The sequence below is a fragment of the Phyllostomus hastatus genome, unplaced genomic scaffold, assembly GCF_019186645.2.
Source record: "Phyllostomus hastatus isolate PE091 unplaced genomic scaffold, TTU_PhHast_1.1 phas_contig_58, whole genome shotgun sequence".
In the NCBI taxonomy this organism is placed as follows: Eukaryota; Metazoa; Chordata; class Mammalia; order Chiroptera; family Phyllostomidae; genus Phyllostomus; species Phyllostomus hastatus.
This window is the reverse complement of record NW_025333916.1, coordinates 17,731,919-17,749,135: the sequence shown is the minus strand read 5'-3', so window position 1 is coordinate 17,749,135 and position 17,217 is coordinate 17,731,919. Positions and strand designations below refer to the sequence as shown.

At 36.2% G+C, this 17,217-nt stretch overlaps 1 protein-coding gene across 3 annotated transcripts in view; it reads right to left on the bottom strand.

Annotated features, from left to right (window-relative positions):
* HOMER1 (homer scaffold protein 1) overlaps positions 1–17,217 on the bottom strand; it is a 114,290-nt gene that overhangs the window by 37,168 nt on the left and 59,905 nt on the right. For all 3 annotated transcript variants that reach the window (XM_045847881.1, XM_045847880.1, XM_045847879.1), the window contains exon 5: positions 11,195–11,334. In XM_045847881.1, the coding sequence (XP_045703837.1) occupies positions 11,195–11,334 (140 nt within the window). The remainder of the gene's footprint in view (positions 1–11,194; positions 11,335–17,217) is intronic.

Below are 17,217 nucleotides of genomic sequence, written 5' to 3'. Positions count from 1 at the left end.
AAACAGTGATAGTATGCCCAGTACTAGTTCAGGGCTTGACACCCAGAAGGATCCTGTGGGTTGCCAGACCTCTAAGGAAAAATCCATCTCCCTCCTTTACTATGGAAACTAAGACTTTCTAATCACATGTAATAACGGCAGAATCGCTGAGCTACACTTTTTAAAAGAAGCTGAAAAGGTATGCCTACTCCACAACAAGGTAACACCCGATGACATACTTCTTCTTTCATTAACAAATTGCTAATAACCATTCGCTATAGCTCTAGAGAAAAACGATCTATTATTTTGTAGAGCCAGACAGGCCTTGGGTCTTTTTGTTAACAGTAACTTAGCTTGTGAGTAAAACATACCCTAGAATGATCCAATTACATAAAAAATATTAAGTCAAAGGACCGAGTGTCCTTTCTAAAGACACTTTTGCTAACATGCTTTCCTAGAAACCTCATATTATAGACTCCAAAGTAGCTATGAAGGTAATCTCTTTACGTATCTATGTGTAAGGTTTCATATTAAGTATCATGGAGAACTTTCACTGCTATAAATTAAAAATTAAAAAAAGAAAATCTTTGGTGCCCCAGGTAAATGAAACTAAAAAGTTGGCTTAACTTAGCTAGTGACCTAATATACTACATTGTGTACATAGGCAGCAATTACAATGTCCCACAACATGATTACATCCTTATGCTGTTTAAAGGTTAATGCACAAGTATGCTGAACTCTGTTTTAGACTGCATGCATCCAGAAACACAACCCCTCTATGATAAACTAGATAGAACACTGTTGACATAAAATAAGTACTGATCACATAATTGATGTGATTAAAATAATCACCAGCTAACATTTCTATATAATGCCAATAAGCACATGAAAAAATGCTCAACAACATTAGCCATCAGGGAAATAAAAATCAAAGCTACAATGAGATACTTCCTCACATCTGAGAATGTCAAAAAGACAGATAGTAAGTGTTGTATGGAAACTGGAAGCCTTATACACTGCTGGTGGGGATATAAAATGCAAAGCAGCAAAACAATCTAGCAATTCCTCCCAAAAGTTCAAAGTAGAATTACCACGAGCCAGCAATTCCACTTCTAGGTATATATGCAGAGAATGAAACACATATGTCCACACAAAAACTTGTACACACATGTTCATAGCAGCATTATTCATAACAATGGTGAACTTTTAATAAGTGGACCATACAATGGACTACTATTTGACAATAAAAAGAAATGAAGTATTTATACAGTCTACAACACAGATGAACCTTGAAAACACGCTAAGTAAAAGAACCCAGTCATAAAGATTCACATATTGTATGCTTCCATTTCCACGGAGACAGAAAGTAGATCCCTGGAGTGTATGAGGGAGTGACCGCTAGTGGGTGCAGTGTTTGAGGGGAGGATACAAAATGCTTTCAAGTTGATGGTGGGGATGGTTGCAAAACTCTATGAAAGTACTAAAAACCACTGACTTGTATTTTAAATGGGTGAACTGCTCAGTATGTGAATTATATCTCAATAAAACTGTTGTTAAAAATATTAATGGGACTATTGATAGCTAAGTTGTTCCTGTGAGAACTAAAAAGGTGACCTGGCTACTCTTCATATCGGTGTCTTTGTTAGCCCTGTCTGGTGTGTGATGTCTTTTTGATGCTAATGATCAAGTTGAACTAACTTATTTAACCCTTTCTGTCATCTCAGTTACAGTAAAAGCATATATATTTATTCACTCAACAAACTTATTAATTATATCCTACATACCTAAATCACTAGAAACTATAAGGGATACCAAGAAATGTAAGGCAACCAGGCTTAGTCCAGAAGCTAAGAATCCAGTAGAGGAGTTGAGCAAGTAATGACACATGTGTGTAGAACAGTGATAAAAAGCAAGAGGATAAGTATCTGAAATGTGATACAGAAAACAAACCCTCCTGGAGTTTAGTAGGAGCACTGCCTCAGTCAGAATGGACCCTAGTCATCGAGCACTCTGCAGACCCAGGCCTCTGGTCTCATCTAGCCATTAGCAAACAGTGATGCTAAATACCCCTTCCGTGGACGTGCTTCCACTTCCGTAAAATGAAGTGGCTGGACTATGTAATAGCAAAAGTTCCTTCTATCCTCAAAGTTGTAATATCAACATTCAGACTTCCATTTAGGCCAAAGTAAAAAAATGGACTATTTTGTTTACATTGGATATATGGCCAAGCTAAACTGTCAATGGAAAATGGCAAACTGATAGATAACAGAAATAAAATGTACATTTACTTCAACTATTTAGTCATATCTGCATTTCCTACCTCCTAACAGAAAGGCAGCTCTCAGAAACGGCAGCTTCAATACATTTCAGTGATTAGCTGTCACTTATTTTCATGTGAAGTGTGACGCTAACGTGTTATCCCACGAAGCAAGAGTTGGCCCTGTGTACATTCTGCCAAATGTACATAATACAATTCCCAACTAAAAAAGACTCTATTGTCCTTAAATTCAATTGAGTTAAATAATACTTGTGTAGACTTTTATAAAGACGAAATTTTCAAAAACACATTTTAGCAATAATTGGTTTAAAAACACAGAATATAAATACTGTCCATTTTCATAGAAAATACACCATTGAATCACTCTGCACTGCTTTTTAAATAAGGAGAATTAATTATTCTCAAGAAAAGAATAAAAATTATTCTATTAAGAAAAATGCACATTTTATCATCTTTCATATTATTTAGGTAGTTAACAACATTGTTTATTAAAACATTATCTTTAAAATTTCTTTATACAAACTAGAAAATTTTGAAGGAAATTAGATTAAGTCAGTTAAACTTAAGTCTTAAGTTTGATAACAGTGACTGACTTTCAAAGACTATAACTAGTTTTATGTCTTCGCTTCGAGGTCTTGCAAACCCGCAGATGTAACTTTAGTTGGCAGAATCAAAGACAGTCAGATCATGTTCTCCATTTCTGTGAGGTAACTGTTTTATTCATGTTTATTGAAGTCCGCCAGGGGTCACCGGGGATACAAATGAGTGAAACATAATCCTTGCCCCAAAAGTGAGCAAGAAGTTAATGCTAACCTCCACATGTCAGTTTGAAGGTCAAAGGGATTTACAGAGGAGGAAACATAATTCAGTCTGAGGGCATGAGAGAAAGCTTACCAGAGGTGATCCTTATAGGATATATAGGCACCTCTGGAGCTCATAGGTTATGTTTGGGTTGAAAAGTTGACAGTTACATTAGAGGCAGAGATGAGGTAGGAAGAAGGATGGATTGTGTGTGTATCACGTGCATATGCAACCATTGCAAAGAGAAGGGAGAACATTCCAAAAACAAGGAAGCAAAAAGACTTGCAGATAAGCAACAGCTTGGCTGCTTTGTTTCACGTGGGGGAGTACAAGCAATTTGGAGCAGCTGCTACACAAGCACGAGGTGATGAGGCTGGGGAGGCCTCGCCCGAAGACCACAGATTGGTCCACACACACCACACCAGCAAAATATTTTAAGGAGAAAAGTGACATGGTCAGGTTTTTAAATTTGAGAAAACTAACATCTGTCAGAGTAATATGTCACCAAAGAGAAAATATCCAGTACTCCAAATCTGCAAACCACCTCTTCCAAAATACCTACACCAGGAGTTCAGAAGGGCATTACAATAGATATTATTAGCTGGGAATCTTTACTCTGGGCTAAACCATATATAAATCACAAAGATTCACAGTTCAAAAATTTTGAAGGTCTAAACTGGAAGCCAGAACGGTCATCTAGTCCCAATCCTTCTATTTGTATCTTTAAAAAGCTTTAATGTCACCAGGTGACCTCAGCCACTCCCCTTTACCACAGACCCCACCATTCCTTGAGGTCACATTCACCACAAATTCCACACAAGTAAGTGGCTTGCTTGCCCTCTGCCTATGCTTACTTGTGCCTTACTACTCTAGTAAGAGGAGAGATGGAAAGCCAAATTCAAACAAAGGAAGAACATTTTCCCTCAGTCGTAGATCAAAACTGTCCATATCACGAACCTCCCTTCCACTGGAATCCCCACTATGATCTTCAAGAACAAAAATGGAAGGGAAAAAAAGGAATTTTAAAAAGCCCTCTACAGAGTCATGAGTACTCTGGGGTCAGTGTGAATAACCACACCTCCAACTCCAGCTGTTCATCTTGAAAGCAGAAGTTGACAACCATGAGAGGAGGACTGGTGAACATGTTTTGCCATCGATTACAATAATGTCAAGGGGAAGGGGAAAGGACTAATCCCTACTGGAGGTGGTTAGGAATGTCTTTATAGCAAATGGTTAGTCTTTTTTCATCTTGCAAATAACCTATGTTCAGTTATAATATATGAAAAAAGCTTCAGCCAATTTTGCTTTCTTCAAAATTTTTTCTAAGACATTAGGAAACAATAAAGGTTAGTTTTTTAAAAATTCAAGATAGAAAATTCATAATTATTTAGAAAGCTAATAAACACTCTTGGTCACTAAAGTATGTTTTTTATTGCATCTTGTTTAAAAATGCACAAATTGGTTTTCACTTCATAGAGAATGCAGAAGAATATATGTTACCAAATTACTATAGCACTTCATATGAAATGCTGTTTAAAATTATGGTAGAGGAAATTCTGACAGTTCTAAATTATTGTGATGCAATTGTTCACAAACTGTCTTGGCCTTCAAATTAATTTTTAAAAACTTAATCTGCCCTGGCCAGTGTGTCTCAGTTGTTTAGGCATCGCCTTGCAAACTGATGACAGTTTGATTCCTGATCAGGGCACATGCCTGGGTTGCAGGTGTGATCCCTGGTCAGGGCATGTGGAAGAGGCAACCAATCAATGTTTGTCTCTTGCATCAACACTTTTCTCCACGTCTCCCTCCCTTCCCCTCTCTCTAGAATTAACAACAAAAAAAAAACCCTAATCTACTTTTGAGGTTCAATGCTGAAATATGCTTAAGTCAACTGAACTGCAACAGTAAGAGAAATCCTACAACTTATATTTTTCATCTGCAGTCACATTAATGACAAAGTGCTTCTTGTGAAACCAAGTCCCAGCTTTACATACAAAGTTTTTTTTATACACATACAAAGTTTTATACCAACAAAACTTACTGCCGAAATTATTTCTATTTTAGTTCATATCCATTCTGAATGCTCAAATATACAACAGCAGTTATTATTTTTATTAGGCACCTACATTACTGTATATCTGAGGCTCATAAATGTATAATAAAATTAATAGTTTTAGTTTTCAGTATTATATTCTAACATCACTGGGCTACTATAAAATTAATTATTTCCAACAGAATTTTAGATAGCTTTAAATCTTAAAAATAAAAAAATCTTTAAAAAATTATTAAGAAATAACAAGTAAATTTCCGAATTCCATGTAGCTGATGCTATGAAGCAACACTACTCTCTGAAATGCAAGAACGAAACCTTCCCCCATACGCATATGCCAGCCTGTGAGTAGACCGCTACTTCATTCAGCACACAGCTACTCTAAGGCTACTGTCTCAAAGGTGTGCCGAACACTCCAGGGAGGCAGAGCGTATACCTGCTCAGTCTCAAAACGATATTATGATTTAGTTTAAAAATAAATTCAGCCCTGGCTGACATAGCTCAGTGGATTGAGCGTGGGCTGCGAACCAAAGTGTCGCAGGTTCGATTTCCAGTCAGGGCACATGCCTGGGTTGCAGGCCATGACCCCCAGCAACTGCACATTGATGTTTCTCTCTCTCTCTCTAACTCCCTCCCTTCCCTCTCTAAAAATAAATAAAATCTTAAAAAAAAAGTAATGTCTACATTTAAAAAAAAATAAGTAAATTCAGATAAAATTTAATATAATTTCCCCAAAGAAATTAGTAGACATTTTCATCCTCTTTTTCACATCCCTAAACTTTAAAACATTTAAATAGATATAAATATACTAAAAAAGTATGAAATTTACTAAATTTATTCAATGAGAATGTTTTTGCATAGTTTATGACAAGGACATAAAACAGTACTATAGCACTTTAATAAGGAATATTGAGTAGCCAATTCATTTTAAAATTTAGTTATGCAGCATCATTTAAAAAATCAAAGAGCAGAGTTATTCAAGTAACCCTATACTGCCACTGAGTTACATAGAAAATAAAAAGTTGTATTAGCTTTGTAAATATGTTTTTAAAAGTTCAAAGTAATTGTAAAAAAGTATTTGTGGATGGAATTATATGTCCAGGATTTGCCTTAAAAATAATCCAAAAGTGGGAGAGTCAGTAGGGATCAAAAGAAACAAGAGTGATCATCTTTTTATAACTGTTGAGGGTGGGTGACATGTATGTTCATGATAGCTCAAAATAGTATATTCTCTCTCATATAAATTAGAAAATGTGTATAGGTTTAAGGAATAACAAAAATGTTTGCTTCCCTCTTTAAAGCTAAACAGTACTTTTTAAAAAATACACAAAGCTAATAGGAAAGAACAAACTATAACCACATTACTAAAATTTTCAGGACCAAGTGAAAATCAGGGTCTTCTTTTGATATGTTAACTAATGAATTCAGTAGATTTAGTCATCAAATCTGAATCTTTGAGAACAGCACAGACTGGATTGGTAAGCAGCTATTACTACAATCAACCCTTCGTTAACTTGACTGACTAAATCACTGTGCCCTATATCCTTCCTTCAAGAAAAAGACATTTTAGTAGTTATGCTCCTTATGTATCAGTAAAATGGTATCAAACAAAACAGAAAAATGTTGGTAAAATGTCTTTTTTGCTATTCACTCTTTTCGTTAACATAAGTACTAAATAGGGAATACATTCAATAACACTATAACAACTACAACGTGGTGTCAGGTGGGTGCTAAACTGACAGGAGACCACTTTGTAAGGTGTATAAACGTCTAACCACTATGCTGTACACCTGAAACTAAGATAATATTAAATGCCATCTGTAATTGAAAAAATAAAAGAAAAAATTTTAATGTACTAAGGAAGAAACACAATGGTCTAAATATGCCTCAAAACAGATTTTAATTGTCTTCATTTACCACAAAAAGAATAGTGTATCAAGTTTAAACACTTGAGAGTTTCAAATTTAACAAAAGTTATTTTAATATTCACTCTAATTCATGAAACAGTGATCTTATCTCCACATAGGTCTCCTGGGATAGGAACAGTTAACCCAGCCCACGTATAAATATGTACATTACTAAAACACAGTTTCTACTCTTAATGTGAGTTTTACTTTGAAGTTTCCTATTTGGTTTTATTGTACTGAGAATTCCATAAATAATCTAAATTAATTTCAAATTACCACAGTTTGGAAAATCCTAGATTATACCATCTCTGAGGTCACTTCTAATTGATATTTTGGGATTCTAACATTAACTACAAAATACATCATCTTTTGTCTCAAGCAGAAATCAATACAAGCTCAGAGAATAAGTCTAAAATCCTATAGCTAAAATATTTTTACAATAATAAGAAAACTGTAAGATTATGTAATGCCTTTAACATAATTAAAAGCTTAAATTGATCTGTTAAGTTTTATTTTCAGAACTCAAATACCTCGATGGCTAATCTACAGAGTCCAGTAGTCAAAGAAGCTCTATCTTCAAATCAAAGTAAATAACTCCTATTAGACTCCTAGGAATGGAGAAAATCAACAGATGACCAAGCCCAGTTGGAAACTCCAAATACCAAGGATTACCAAAACAAGAAACATTCAGAAAACTTTTGGTGCATGAAGTAACCTAAAATAGCATTTACAAATGTTAAATACAAAAGTTCTATTTCTAAATGCCACCGTATTCAATGCATATGACTCAACTGTTAGCCAAAGAAATCAAGTTTATAATTATGCTCAATGTAGTTAAGTCTATTTATTAAATGGATATGTTAAATATAATTTATAGAAAGGACATTTCTATATGCTAAAAAAGCATGGTCTCCATAATTCCAAGATATGTGTACTGTTTATGCAAATTAGTGTTTTTAGAAATAAATTAGAATAGTCTTACTATCAAAGAGCTTCTACTTACTTATTCCTAAAACAAAACAAAAAAAAACTGTAGGAGACCGTTCTGCATGGTGTGGGTCCAACTCCCACTCAGAGATGCACAGGACCCACGCTCACAGATAGGTCCTCCCATGGGGAATCAGGCCTGCAATGTGTCTAGGCCGCTTTGAGTTTGTTCTTGCTAAAAAACTCCCTTACTCTGAATTGAGGACATTTACTGCAAAGTAACTTCCTAAAATCCATGCTAAACCTTCCAGGGGTGAGTATAACCATTTCAACCACTTTTGCCTTTTCATTTGCAAATATCCCTCTTCTGTGATGTGATTAGCAGCATTGGCTCTTTTGTTTTCTGTAAAAGGTAACCACCTAAAGTGAACCCGTGCATAGTAAATGAGGACCATCATGTAATGTGCTGAGAAACTCAATAAAGGTCGGTCACGGCAAGGGCCAAGGCTTTTGCTCTCCTTGAGAGAAAAGCTATGCTGTTTCTTTTCATCCGTCGGACTCGATAGTCTGTGTGAATGTCTCATTTCATCCATAATGACGCAGACACTGTGGGCCAGTGTCTGTATCAGAAAACCTTAACCCATTCCTTCTTCCTGAGCCTGACCATGAGGTCCCTCAATATTAGTCTCCAATATGTTTAATCTTATGCCCCTAAGAGTCAACACAGTCTACCAAAATTAAGTTTCTCATGAAAAAGAGTGTGGAGGGGCTCACATCATAATTCTTCTGAATATGCTAAAGAAATGATTTTTTAATTTATCATTTATTCTTGTATTTATATAATTAAATTTATTTGTCCTTTTTATTGAATTTCTTGGGATGACATTGGTTAACAAAATTATAACAAAACTTAAAAACTGGTACCAAAAAGATATGCACAACAAAGGAAAATTTCCTTTTTCTTTTCTTTTTGAAAATTATGGTTAAAAAGTTTCTGCACAGCCCTGGCTGGCATAGCTCAGTGGATTGAGCACGGGCTGCGATCCAAAGCATAGCAGGTTCGATTCCCAGTCAAGGCACATGCCTGGGTCGCAGGCCACGGCTCCCAGCAACCACACATTGATGTTTCTCTCTCTCTGTCTCTCTCTTTCTCCCTCCCTTCCCTCTCTAAAAATAAATAAATAAAATCTTTAAAAAAACATTTCTCCACAGCTAAAGAAACTATCAGCAAAACGAAAAGGTAACCCACTGTATGGGAGAACATATTTGGCAATGATACATCGGTCAAGGGTTTAATCTCCAAAATATATAAAGAACTCATGTGACTCGACACCAGAAAGACAAACCACCCAATTAAAAAATGGGCAAAGAATTTCAATAGACATTTTTCCAAGGAGGAGAGACTGATGGCCAATGGACATATGAAAAAATGCTCAACATCACTAGCCATCAGAGAAATGCAAATTAAAACCACAATGGGATATCACCTCACACCTACCGCAATGGCTGTCATTGATACATCAACAAGTGCTGGTGAGGATGTGGAGAAAAAGGAACCCTGATATGCTGTTGGTGGGAATGCAGACTGGTGGAAAACAGTATGGAATTACCTTAAAAAATGGACAAAGGAACTACCTTTTGACCTAGTGATTCCATTGCTGGGATTATACCTGAAGAATCCCCAAACACCAATTCAAAAGAACTTATGCACCCCCATGTTCACAGCAGAGCTATTTACAATAGCCAAGATTTGGAAACAGTCTAAGTACCCATTAATAGATGAATGGATAAAAAAAAACTATTGTATATCTACACAATGGAATTCTATGCAGCAGAAAGAAAGAACTACCTTTTGTAATAGCATGGATAGAACTGGAGAGTATTATGCAAAGTGAAATAAGTGAGGTGGTGAAAGACAGAGACTATATGATCTCACCTTTGAAAGTAATCTCACGAACAAAATAAACTAATAAGCAAAATAGAATCACAGTAATGGAAACATGGAAGAAACTGAGAGCGATCAGAAGGGGGGACGATAATGATGGAAAGAAGGGGAAGGGACTAGTCAAAGAACAAGTGTGAGTGACCCACGAACATGGACAACAACATGGGGACTGATCATGGGAGCAGGGGGTGGGCTGGACGGAGAAGGGCTAAGCAGGGAAAATTTGGACAACTGTAACAGAATAACAATAATTTTTTAATAATTATTGTGATTTTTATTATTATTATTATTATTACACAAGAGAAATCCAGTAATCCTTTTAAGGGCTAGTTAACAGTCTACATATAGCAGTGACAGGGTTTTTTTTTTATGGTTTCTTTTTGAAAATTGTTTTCTTAATTTCAACAAATACTACCTAGTCAAAAGTTTCCAAAGAAGCATAAATATTAACTTTAAGACAATGACTGATATGTATTTGCTTACATTCCCAACACTGTAGTTTCACAGACTTCCTTACATCCTAAAAATACCACAGTATGGCCCAAAATTAATGTAACTGCTTTGGAACACATTTAGGATAAACTGTAGACTTCTGGTCAAGATGGCAGCATAGGTAAACACAGCTGGCCTCCTCACACAACCACATCAAAATTACAACTAAACTACAGAACAATCATCACTCAGAACTGTCAGAAATCAAATTGAATGGAAGTCAGACAACTATGGAATTAAAGGATAAATTGTATCTGTTTAAAGTATCAAATTCTCTTAAAATTCATTAGCATGTGGAGATTTATCTTCTGCTAGTTGGTATACAAAAATAATTCTGATATTAACATGTTCATTCTAGAAGTTACCCCAATAACTTGCTTCCTTTTGTGAAAGCATGCAGTGAGATCACCTCTAAGACTATGGAAAAGTTTATCAGAGCAGGAAATTATTTAAAAAAAAGTATAACCCTCAAGAATATACAGGAAAATGGAAACCAGGCTAACAAAGAGGGCTTTTCAGTGAATGTTATTAAAAAATAAGAAGAGATTTATAATAATAGGTATAATGTTTCACTATAAAATGATTTATACTGTGATTAGCTCAATAGCCCTTTTTCTACATAGATAAAGGAAATGTTTGTTCTAGCCCATCTAGGCAACTATAAATTATTAAATGATGTTAACAGAAACAGTTTAAAAAGTCTGACCTAGAATTTTCACTTAGTGTTGTTAACTTTGCGAGACTTATCCAGAGCCCAAATAACTTTCCATATTTACATATTTTACTTAATCATGATGGTTGAATTGAATTTGTACCTATGCGAAAATGGCAATGCATTCTGAGTTGGTTCAGCCCTTGACTCTGAGTTCTGTGTCACATCGGGTGTTCTTTCGTCGTCTGTCCCATTGATACTTTCTGGTGTTAAAGGAGACTGGAGATCCCCGCCTGCTGATTCCTTAAAAACAAAGGGGAGGGGGATAAAAAAGTGTTACACTTTATTAAAATACACAAGGTTATCTTAAAGTTAAAAATAACTCTGAAATATGCTTACTTATGAACCATATTTCAAATGAAATTAGAATCGATGACTTAAAAAATGAAATTTAAAGGAGAAATAATTTTTAAAGCACAGCAAACTCTGAAACATAACACAATTTAGAAATGTAGTTTCAAAGAACTGAAACCCTTTTGGGTTTACATAAGCAACTAGTTGGTTAGAATAAAAGATATTTTAAAATTACTTGAGAAGAAAAGAAGATGGCACAAAAATGCAAGATGTGATTTTATTTGGGAGGGTAGGAAGGAAAGCGGGGGAGGGAAATCTTCCAACAAGTTTCAATTTTTTTATCTGCCCTACTTTTCAATTCCTAGAATTATTTAGAAATGCAATCAGAAATATCTCTATAACATATAGATAGTGATTTTAGTGTATTTCAGCTTTTGTTGCCTGCTACTCAAAATGGACTTATATTCTGTCACAAAATTTCCTCTTATTTCTACTTTTAATTGAGATTTGTGTTCAAGGTAAATCTGATTTATTCCTCTGGAAAATAATGGGATTTAAAATCAAGCTCAAGCTGACACTTATTCCTGCATCTGCCATTATCGGATTATCCAAATTTGATATTAAAAATTGGAATGAAGGGTTATTTGATAAACTTGTTACCCAGCTGAGGTCCTAGCACCAGATACTAAAGAGCAGTGTGGTGGGCCCCTTGTGATCTCTGGGCAGCCCAGCTTTACACTTGAAGTATTAGGCTGCTGGTAGGGAAGAAAATGAAAATCTCAGTAGGGAACTGGTTAGGTATGGCCACAATTTGCCAACCTAGAAAAATACAAGATTTCCTCAAATTAAAAAAAAAAGAATATGTACAATACAGGAAAATGCTTATAATTAGAAAAAAACATGAGAATATAAGGAGATACCTAGGTTATGATAATTTGTTTGATAATTATGTTGTCACCTTGCATAAAAAATACTGCACGTGAAAAAGTGCTGGGAACAAATATGGAAAACATCAATCTGGTGGGACTGACCTTCTTCGTGGGGTTTCTGATTTTATACTGCTGTACACATTTTATTTCACATTTGAATAATTTTAACTAATAATACCATGATGCTATAAATTATATAAGCTGTCAAAGATCAAAACATGATTCTGATCCCACGTTATCACTTACCTATTTTTCAATTATTAATGGAATCTCTATTTCAACCTTTAATGTCACTCATGAAATCTTTCTCCTAAATCATCTGTTTCCACATCAATACACGGATAAAGTGTAGGTATAAAGTGACAACATAAGCTGTTTTACAACAAAGTCAAATTCTACTAAGTGAATAATGAGAACAGTATCCAAAGTGACTCTTCCTAGGTCAATTTTGGACCATATCAATTAGCAGAAAAAGCTGAAGCAGCCAGTAAGAAACTATGTTATCATCTTTAACAATAAATCAAAACTATTTCTTCTCTAAGAAAGGCAAAATCAAAGTAAAATAATCAAGGTAAGCTACGCAATATGTTGGCCAAGACCTGAATCAGTGGAAATGATAATAAACGAACTACCTTGTTAACTTGAAAGGACATTAGCAGCATTAGCAATTAAGGATTCACTTAGAGATTTTCGAGAAATGATTGGTAAGAGTGAGAGGAACACGAGAAGATTAGGATTAAGAGAGAAGGAGAAAGCCCTGGCCAGGTCACTCAGTTGGTTTGAGTGTCGTCCCAAAGCACCGCAGTTGCGGCTCAATCCCTGGTCAGGAAGAGAAGCAGCAGTTTGATTTCTGGCTCTTACAACCTTCAGGAGGAAAAGTGGGAGGGTTTTGAGGCATGGCTTTGAGGAGGCTAGAAATGTACACACCACAGAAGCGGAAAGATTGCTGTCAGAGGCAAGCTGAGGAAAAGGAAGGAGAGAGGAAAAAGGGATAGAGATTGCAACAATTTCAGTATCTCGGCACAGTCAGCTTTTCTCCAGAAAACTTGAATACTAACTATATTTAACAAAAGGCATATTGAATCATCTTAGATCATTAAAAGGAAAAGAAAAGGTCAAAGCATGGCTTCTAAAAATATATTTTTAAAAAATTAATATTTGCTCATGAGAACAAGAAAATGTCTCAAAAATACATAAAAAAGGGCATAAAAAAGTGAAACGCTCTTGTCCTCCAACCACCTCACAGGTAGCCAAAAGTATCTGGTAAAACAATCCAGAAATTGTTATCTATGCTAAAAATACCATTGCTGAACTTGTTTCATTTAACATATTCCAAACATCTAGTTCTTTATAATTTAACTTATAATTTCTTCAATGTCAACTTTGTTATTCCTTAAAAAAAGGCCCATACCTTATATAAAACCAACATTTTATATTATTAAATCAAATATTAAAATAAAAAACTTGGAGGTGTATTAATTAGATAACAAACTTTGGAAAAAGAAAGATAATTTTCCTTTTTTCTTCTTTTTTAAAAAGACCTTATTTATTTTTAGACAGAGGGGAAGAGACGGAGAAAGAGAGAGAGAGAAACAGCAATGTGTAGTTGCCTCTTGCGCACCCCTCCATCAGGTTCCTGGCCTGCAACCCAGGCATGTGCCCTAACTGGGAATTGAACCAGCAACCCATGGTTTGCAGGCCGGTACTCAATCCACTGAGTCACACCAGCCAGGGCAGAAGGATAATTTTTCTTTAGAGATTCCTGACTTCTGGTTAAGATGGAGGGATAGGTAAACACTCTTTGTCTCCTGGCCCAACCACAGAAAGAATTAGAACTAGACCTCAAAACAAACACCCGGAATTGTCAGAAAAATGAACTGCTTGAAAGTCTGATGACCAAGGATTTAGAGAACCCACATTCATCCAGACAGGTAGGAGGGGCAGAGACATGGAGACAGGTGGAGAGGCTCAGACATATGGTACGGCGCAGAGAGGCAGCAGCAGTGGCAGCAGAAGGAGTGGTCCTACGTGTGGTAGATAAAACCTGGGAGGGATACCTTGGGAGCAAGAGATCTCAGCCCCAGCCCAGACCACACAGCCCAGTGTTCTAGCATCAGGAGGATAATCCCCATAACTTCTGGCCATAAAAACCAGTGGGGGTTGGGGTGGTAAAAGAAACTGCTGGATTTTCAGGACACTCCGCTTAAAGTGTCCTCACAGACTTAAAATGTACACAGGTCCACCCTCTCTGGGATTCAACACCAGGGCAACAGCTGGGAGGGTGCTAGTCACACAGGGCAAGTGCCAGGAACACCTCCAGAAGCCAGGCAGCGGCCTTGTTCCCTCTCCATGCCCTCACCCCACACAGAGCCACAAAGTGGTGAAGCAGGTTGCCACATCCTGGTAGTTACCAAGGATCTGCTCCACACAATTTACAAATGACTTTTCTACAATAGGCCATGCTACTAAGGCAGAGAGTCAAAGCAGCTCTACCTAATACACAGAAACAAACACATGGAGGCTGCTAAATTGAGGAGACAAAGAAATATGTCCCAAATGACAGAACAGAACAAAACCCCAGAGAAAGAACTAAGCAAAATGGAGATAGCAAACCTCACAGAGGCAGAGTTCAAAACACTGATTGTCAGGATGCTCAGAGAACTCCTTGAGTATGGTGAGAAAAAAAAAAGGAAGAAATGAAGGTTATACTAAGTAAAATAAAGAATAATCCACAGGAAACCAACAGAGAAGGGAAGGAAGTTGGGATTCAAACCAATGAGTTGGAACATAGGGAAGAGATAAACATTTAACTAGAACAAAAAGAAGAAACAAGAATTCAAAAAAAATGAAGATAGGCTTAGGAACCTCTGGGACATCTTCAAATATGCCAACATCCCAATCACAGGAATGCCAAAAGGAGAAGAGGAAGAGCAAGAACTTGAAAACATATCTGAAAAACTAATGAAAGAAAACTTCCCTAATTTGCTGAAGGAAATAGACATACAAGTCCAGGAAACACAAAGAGTCCCAAATAAGTTGGACCCCAAAAGGACCACACCAAGATACATTATAATTAAAATGCCAAAGGTTAAACATTAACAGAGAATCTTAAATGGAGCAAAAGAAAAGCAGAGAGTTACCTACAAAGAAGTTCATATAAGACTGTCAGCTGATTTCTCAAAAGAAACTTTGCAGGCAAGAAGTGACTGGCAAGAAGTATTCAAAGTGTTGAAAAACAAGGACCTACAACCAAAATTACTCTATCCAGCAAAGCTATTATTTAGAATGGAAAGGCAGATAAAGTGCTTCCCAGACAAAGTAAAGCTAAAAGACGTCATCATCACCAAGCCATTACTACATGAAATGCTAAAGAGACTTATTTAAGAAAAAGAAGAACAAAATTATGAACATTAAAATGGCAACAAATTCATAACTATGAACAACTGAGTCTAAAAAAACAAACTAAGCAAACAACCAGAACAGGAACAGAATCATAGATATGCAGATCATTTGGAGGATTATCAGCTGGAAGGCAGAAGGGGGAGAATGGGGGAAAGTGTGCAGGGATTAAGAAGCATAAATGGTAGGTACAAAATAGACAGGGGGGTGTTAAGAATACTATAGGAAATGGAAAAGCCAAAGAATCCATATGCAGGACCAATGGACATGAACTAAGGGGGTTACTGCTAGAGGAAATGGAGTACTGGGTGGAGGAGGGCAAAGGGGGAAAAACTAAAACAACTGTAATAGTATAACCAATAAAATACATTTTTAAAAAAGAGATTCCTAAGTTAATATGGTTAGCTACTTTTGTAATAAATTTTTAAGGAAAAGCATTATGAAATAATATCACCTTTGATATGTGTATGTACCTGTGCAAATGTATACCAAAGTTGATTTTAAAAAACTAAAATATAAAACATAACTAAAAATTAAAATTTAATGACCTTCTATCATCTTTACAACCTTATTTTAAGAAATAAAACCACTCACATTTCACTTTGTTTTGGGGACACTTCCCCTACATCCCATACCAAAAGAAATAATTTGAAAAAGAAAAATAAGTGAAGTGAGTTTCTGTATTAACATTTGAGAGAGTATGAGGGAAGCCAAGATGAAAAGATGTGACCATATCATTAAAATGGAGCCCGAGCACAGATGTGAGATGCAGGAAGTGCCACATCTTAAGAATTATCTCTTCCTATCCATTTATGAAATAGCAAGAAAGCCTCCCACCTGACAAAGAAACAAACAATCAAACAAACAAAAACTTAGAAATATTCTGAATTATGTGAAAAACAAATGACCTTGGCTTTCACTCCAGGCCAGGTCTTCAGGGTGGTACCATCAACCCACTCTAAGGTGCATGATGCGGTACCCCCCAAAACCCAGAATTTATTAAAAATTGTATACTTATTCTTACACATTTAAACTTCTGTCACCTTCAAAGTACTCTCCATCTGATGCAATACACCTATCAAGATGTTTTTCCAAGTTCAAAACAGGTTTTGAATTTATCGATCTTGAGGCCTTTTAGTGCTTCTGTTGTTTTTTGTGTCACCTCTTCCACATGGGCAAAACGTTTCCCTTTGAGGACTTTTTTCATCCAGGGAAACAACAAAAAAGTCACTTGTAATAGGGCGAATAGGGAGGGTAGGGCATTGGAGGTCATGCCTTTTTTTGCTTAAAAACTGCTGAACACTCAGTGAGGTGTGGGCAGGTGTGCTCAGACATCGCCCATCATGAAATGGGTAAAAGCATTGAAAAAGTCTTCAAAAAAATTCACTGAAACCAAATGCAGCCTCTCACAAGGCCAGCTGGTATCCTGATACAGATGGATTCCTAGAACTCTCACCTAGCGGGGGAAACCTATATACAAGGGGCCCGCCCTCCAGGAGATAAT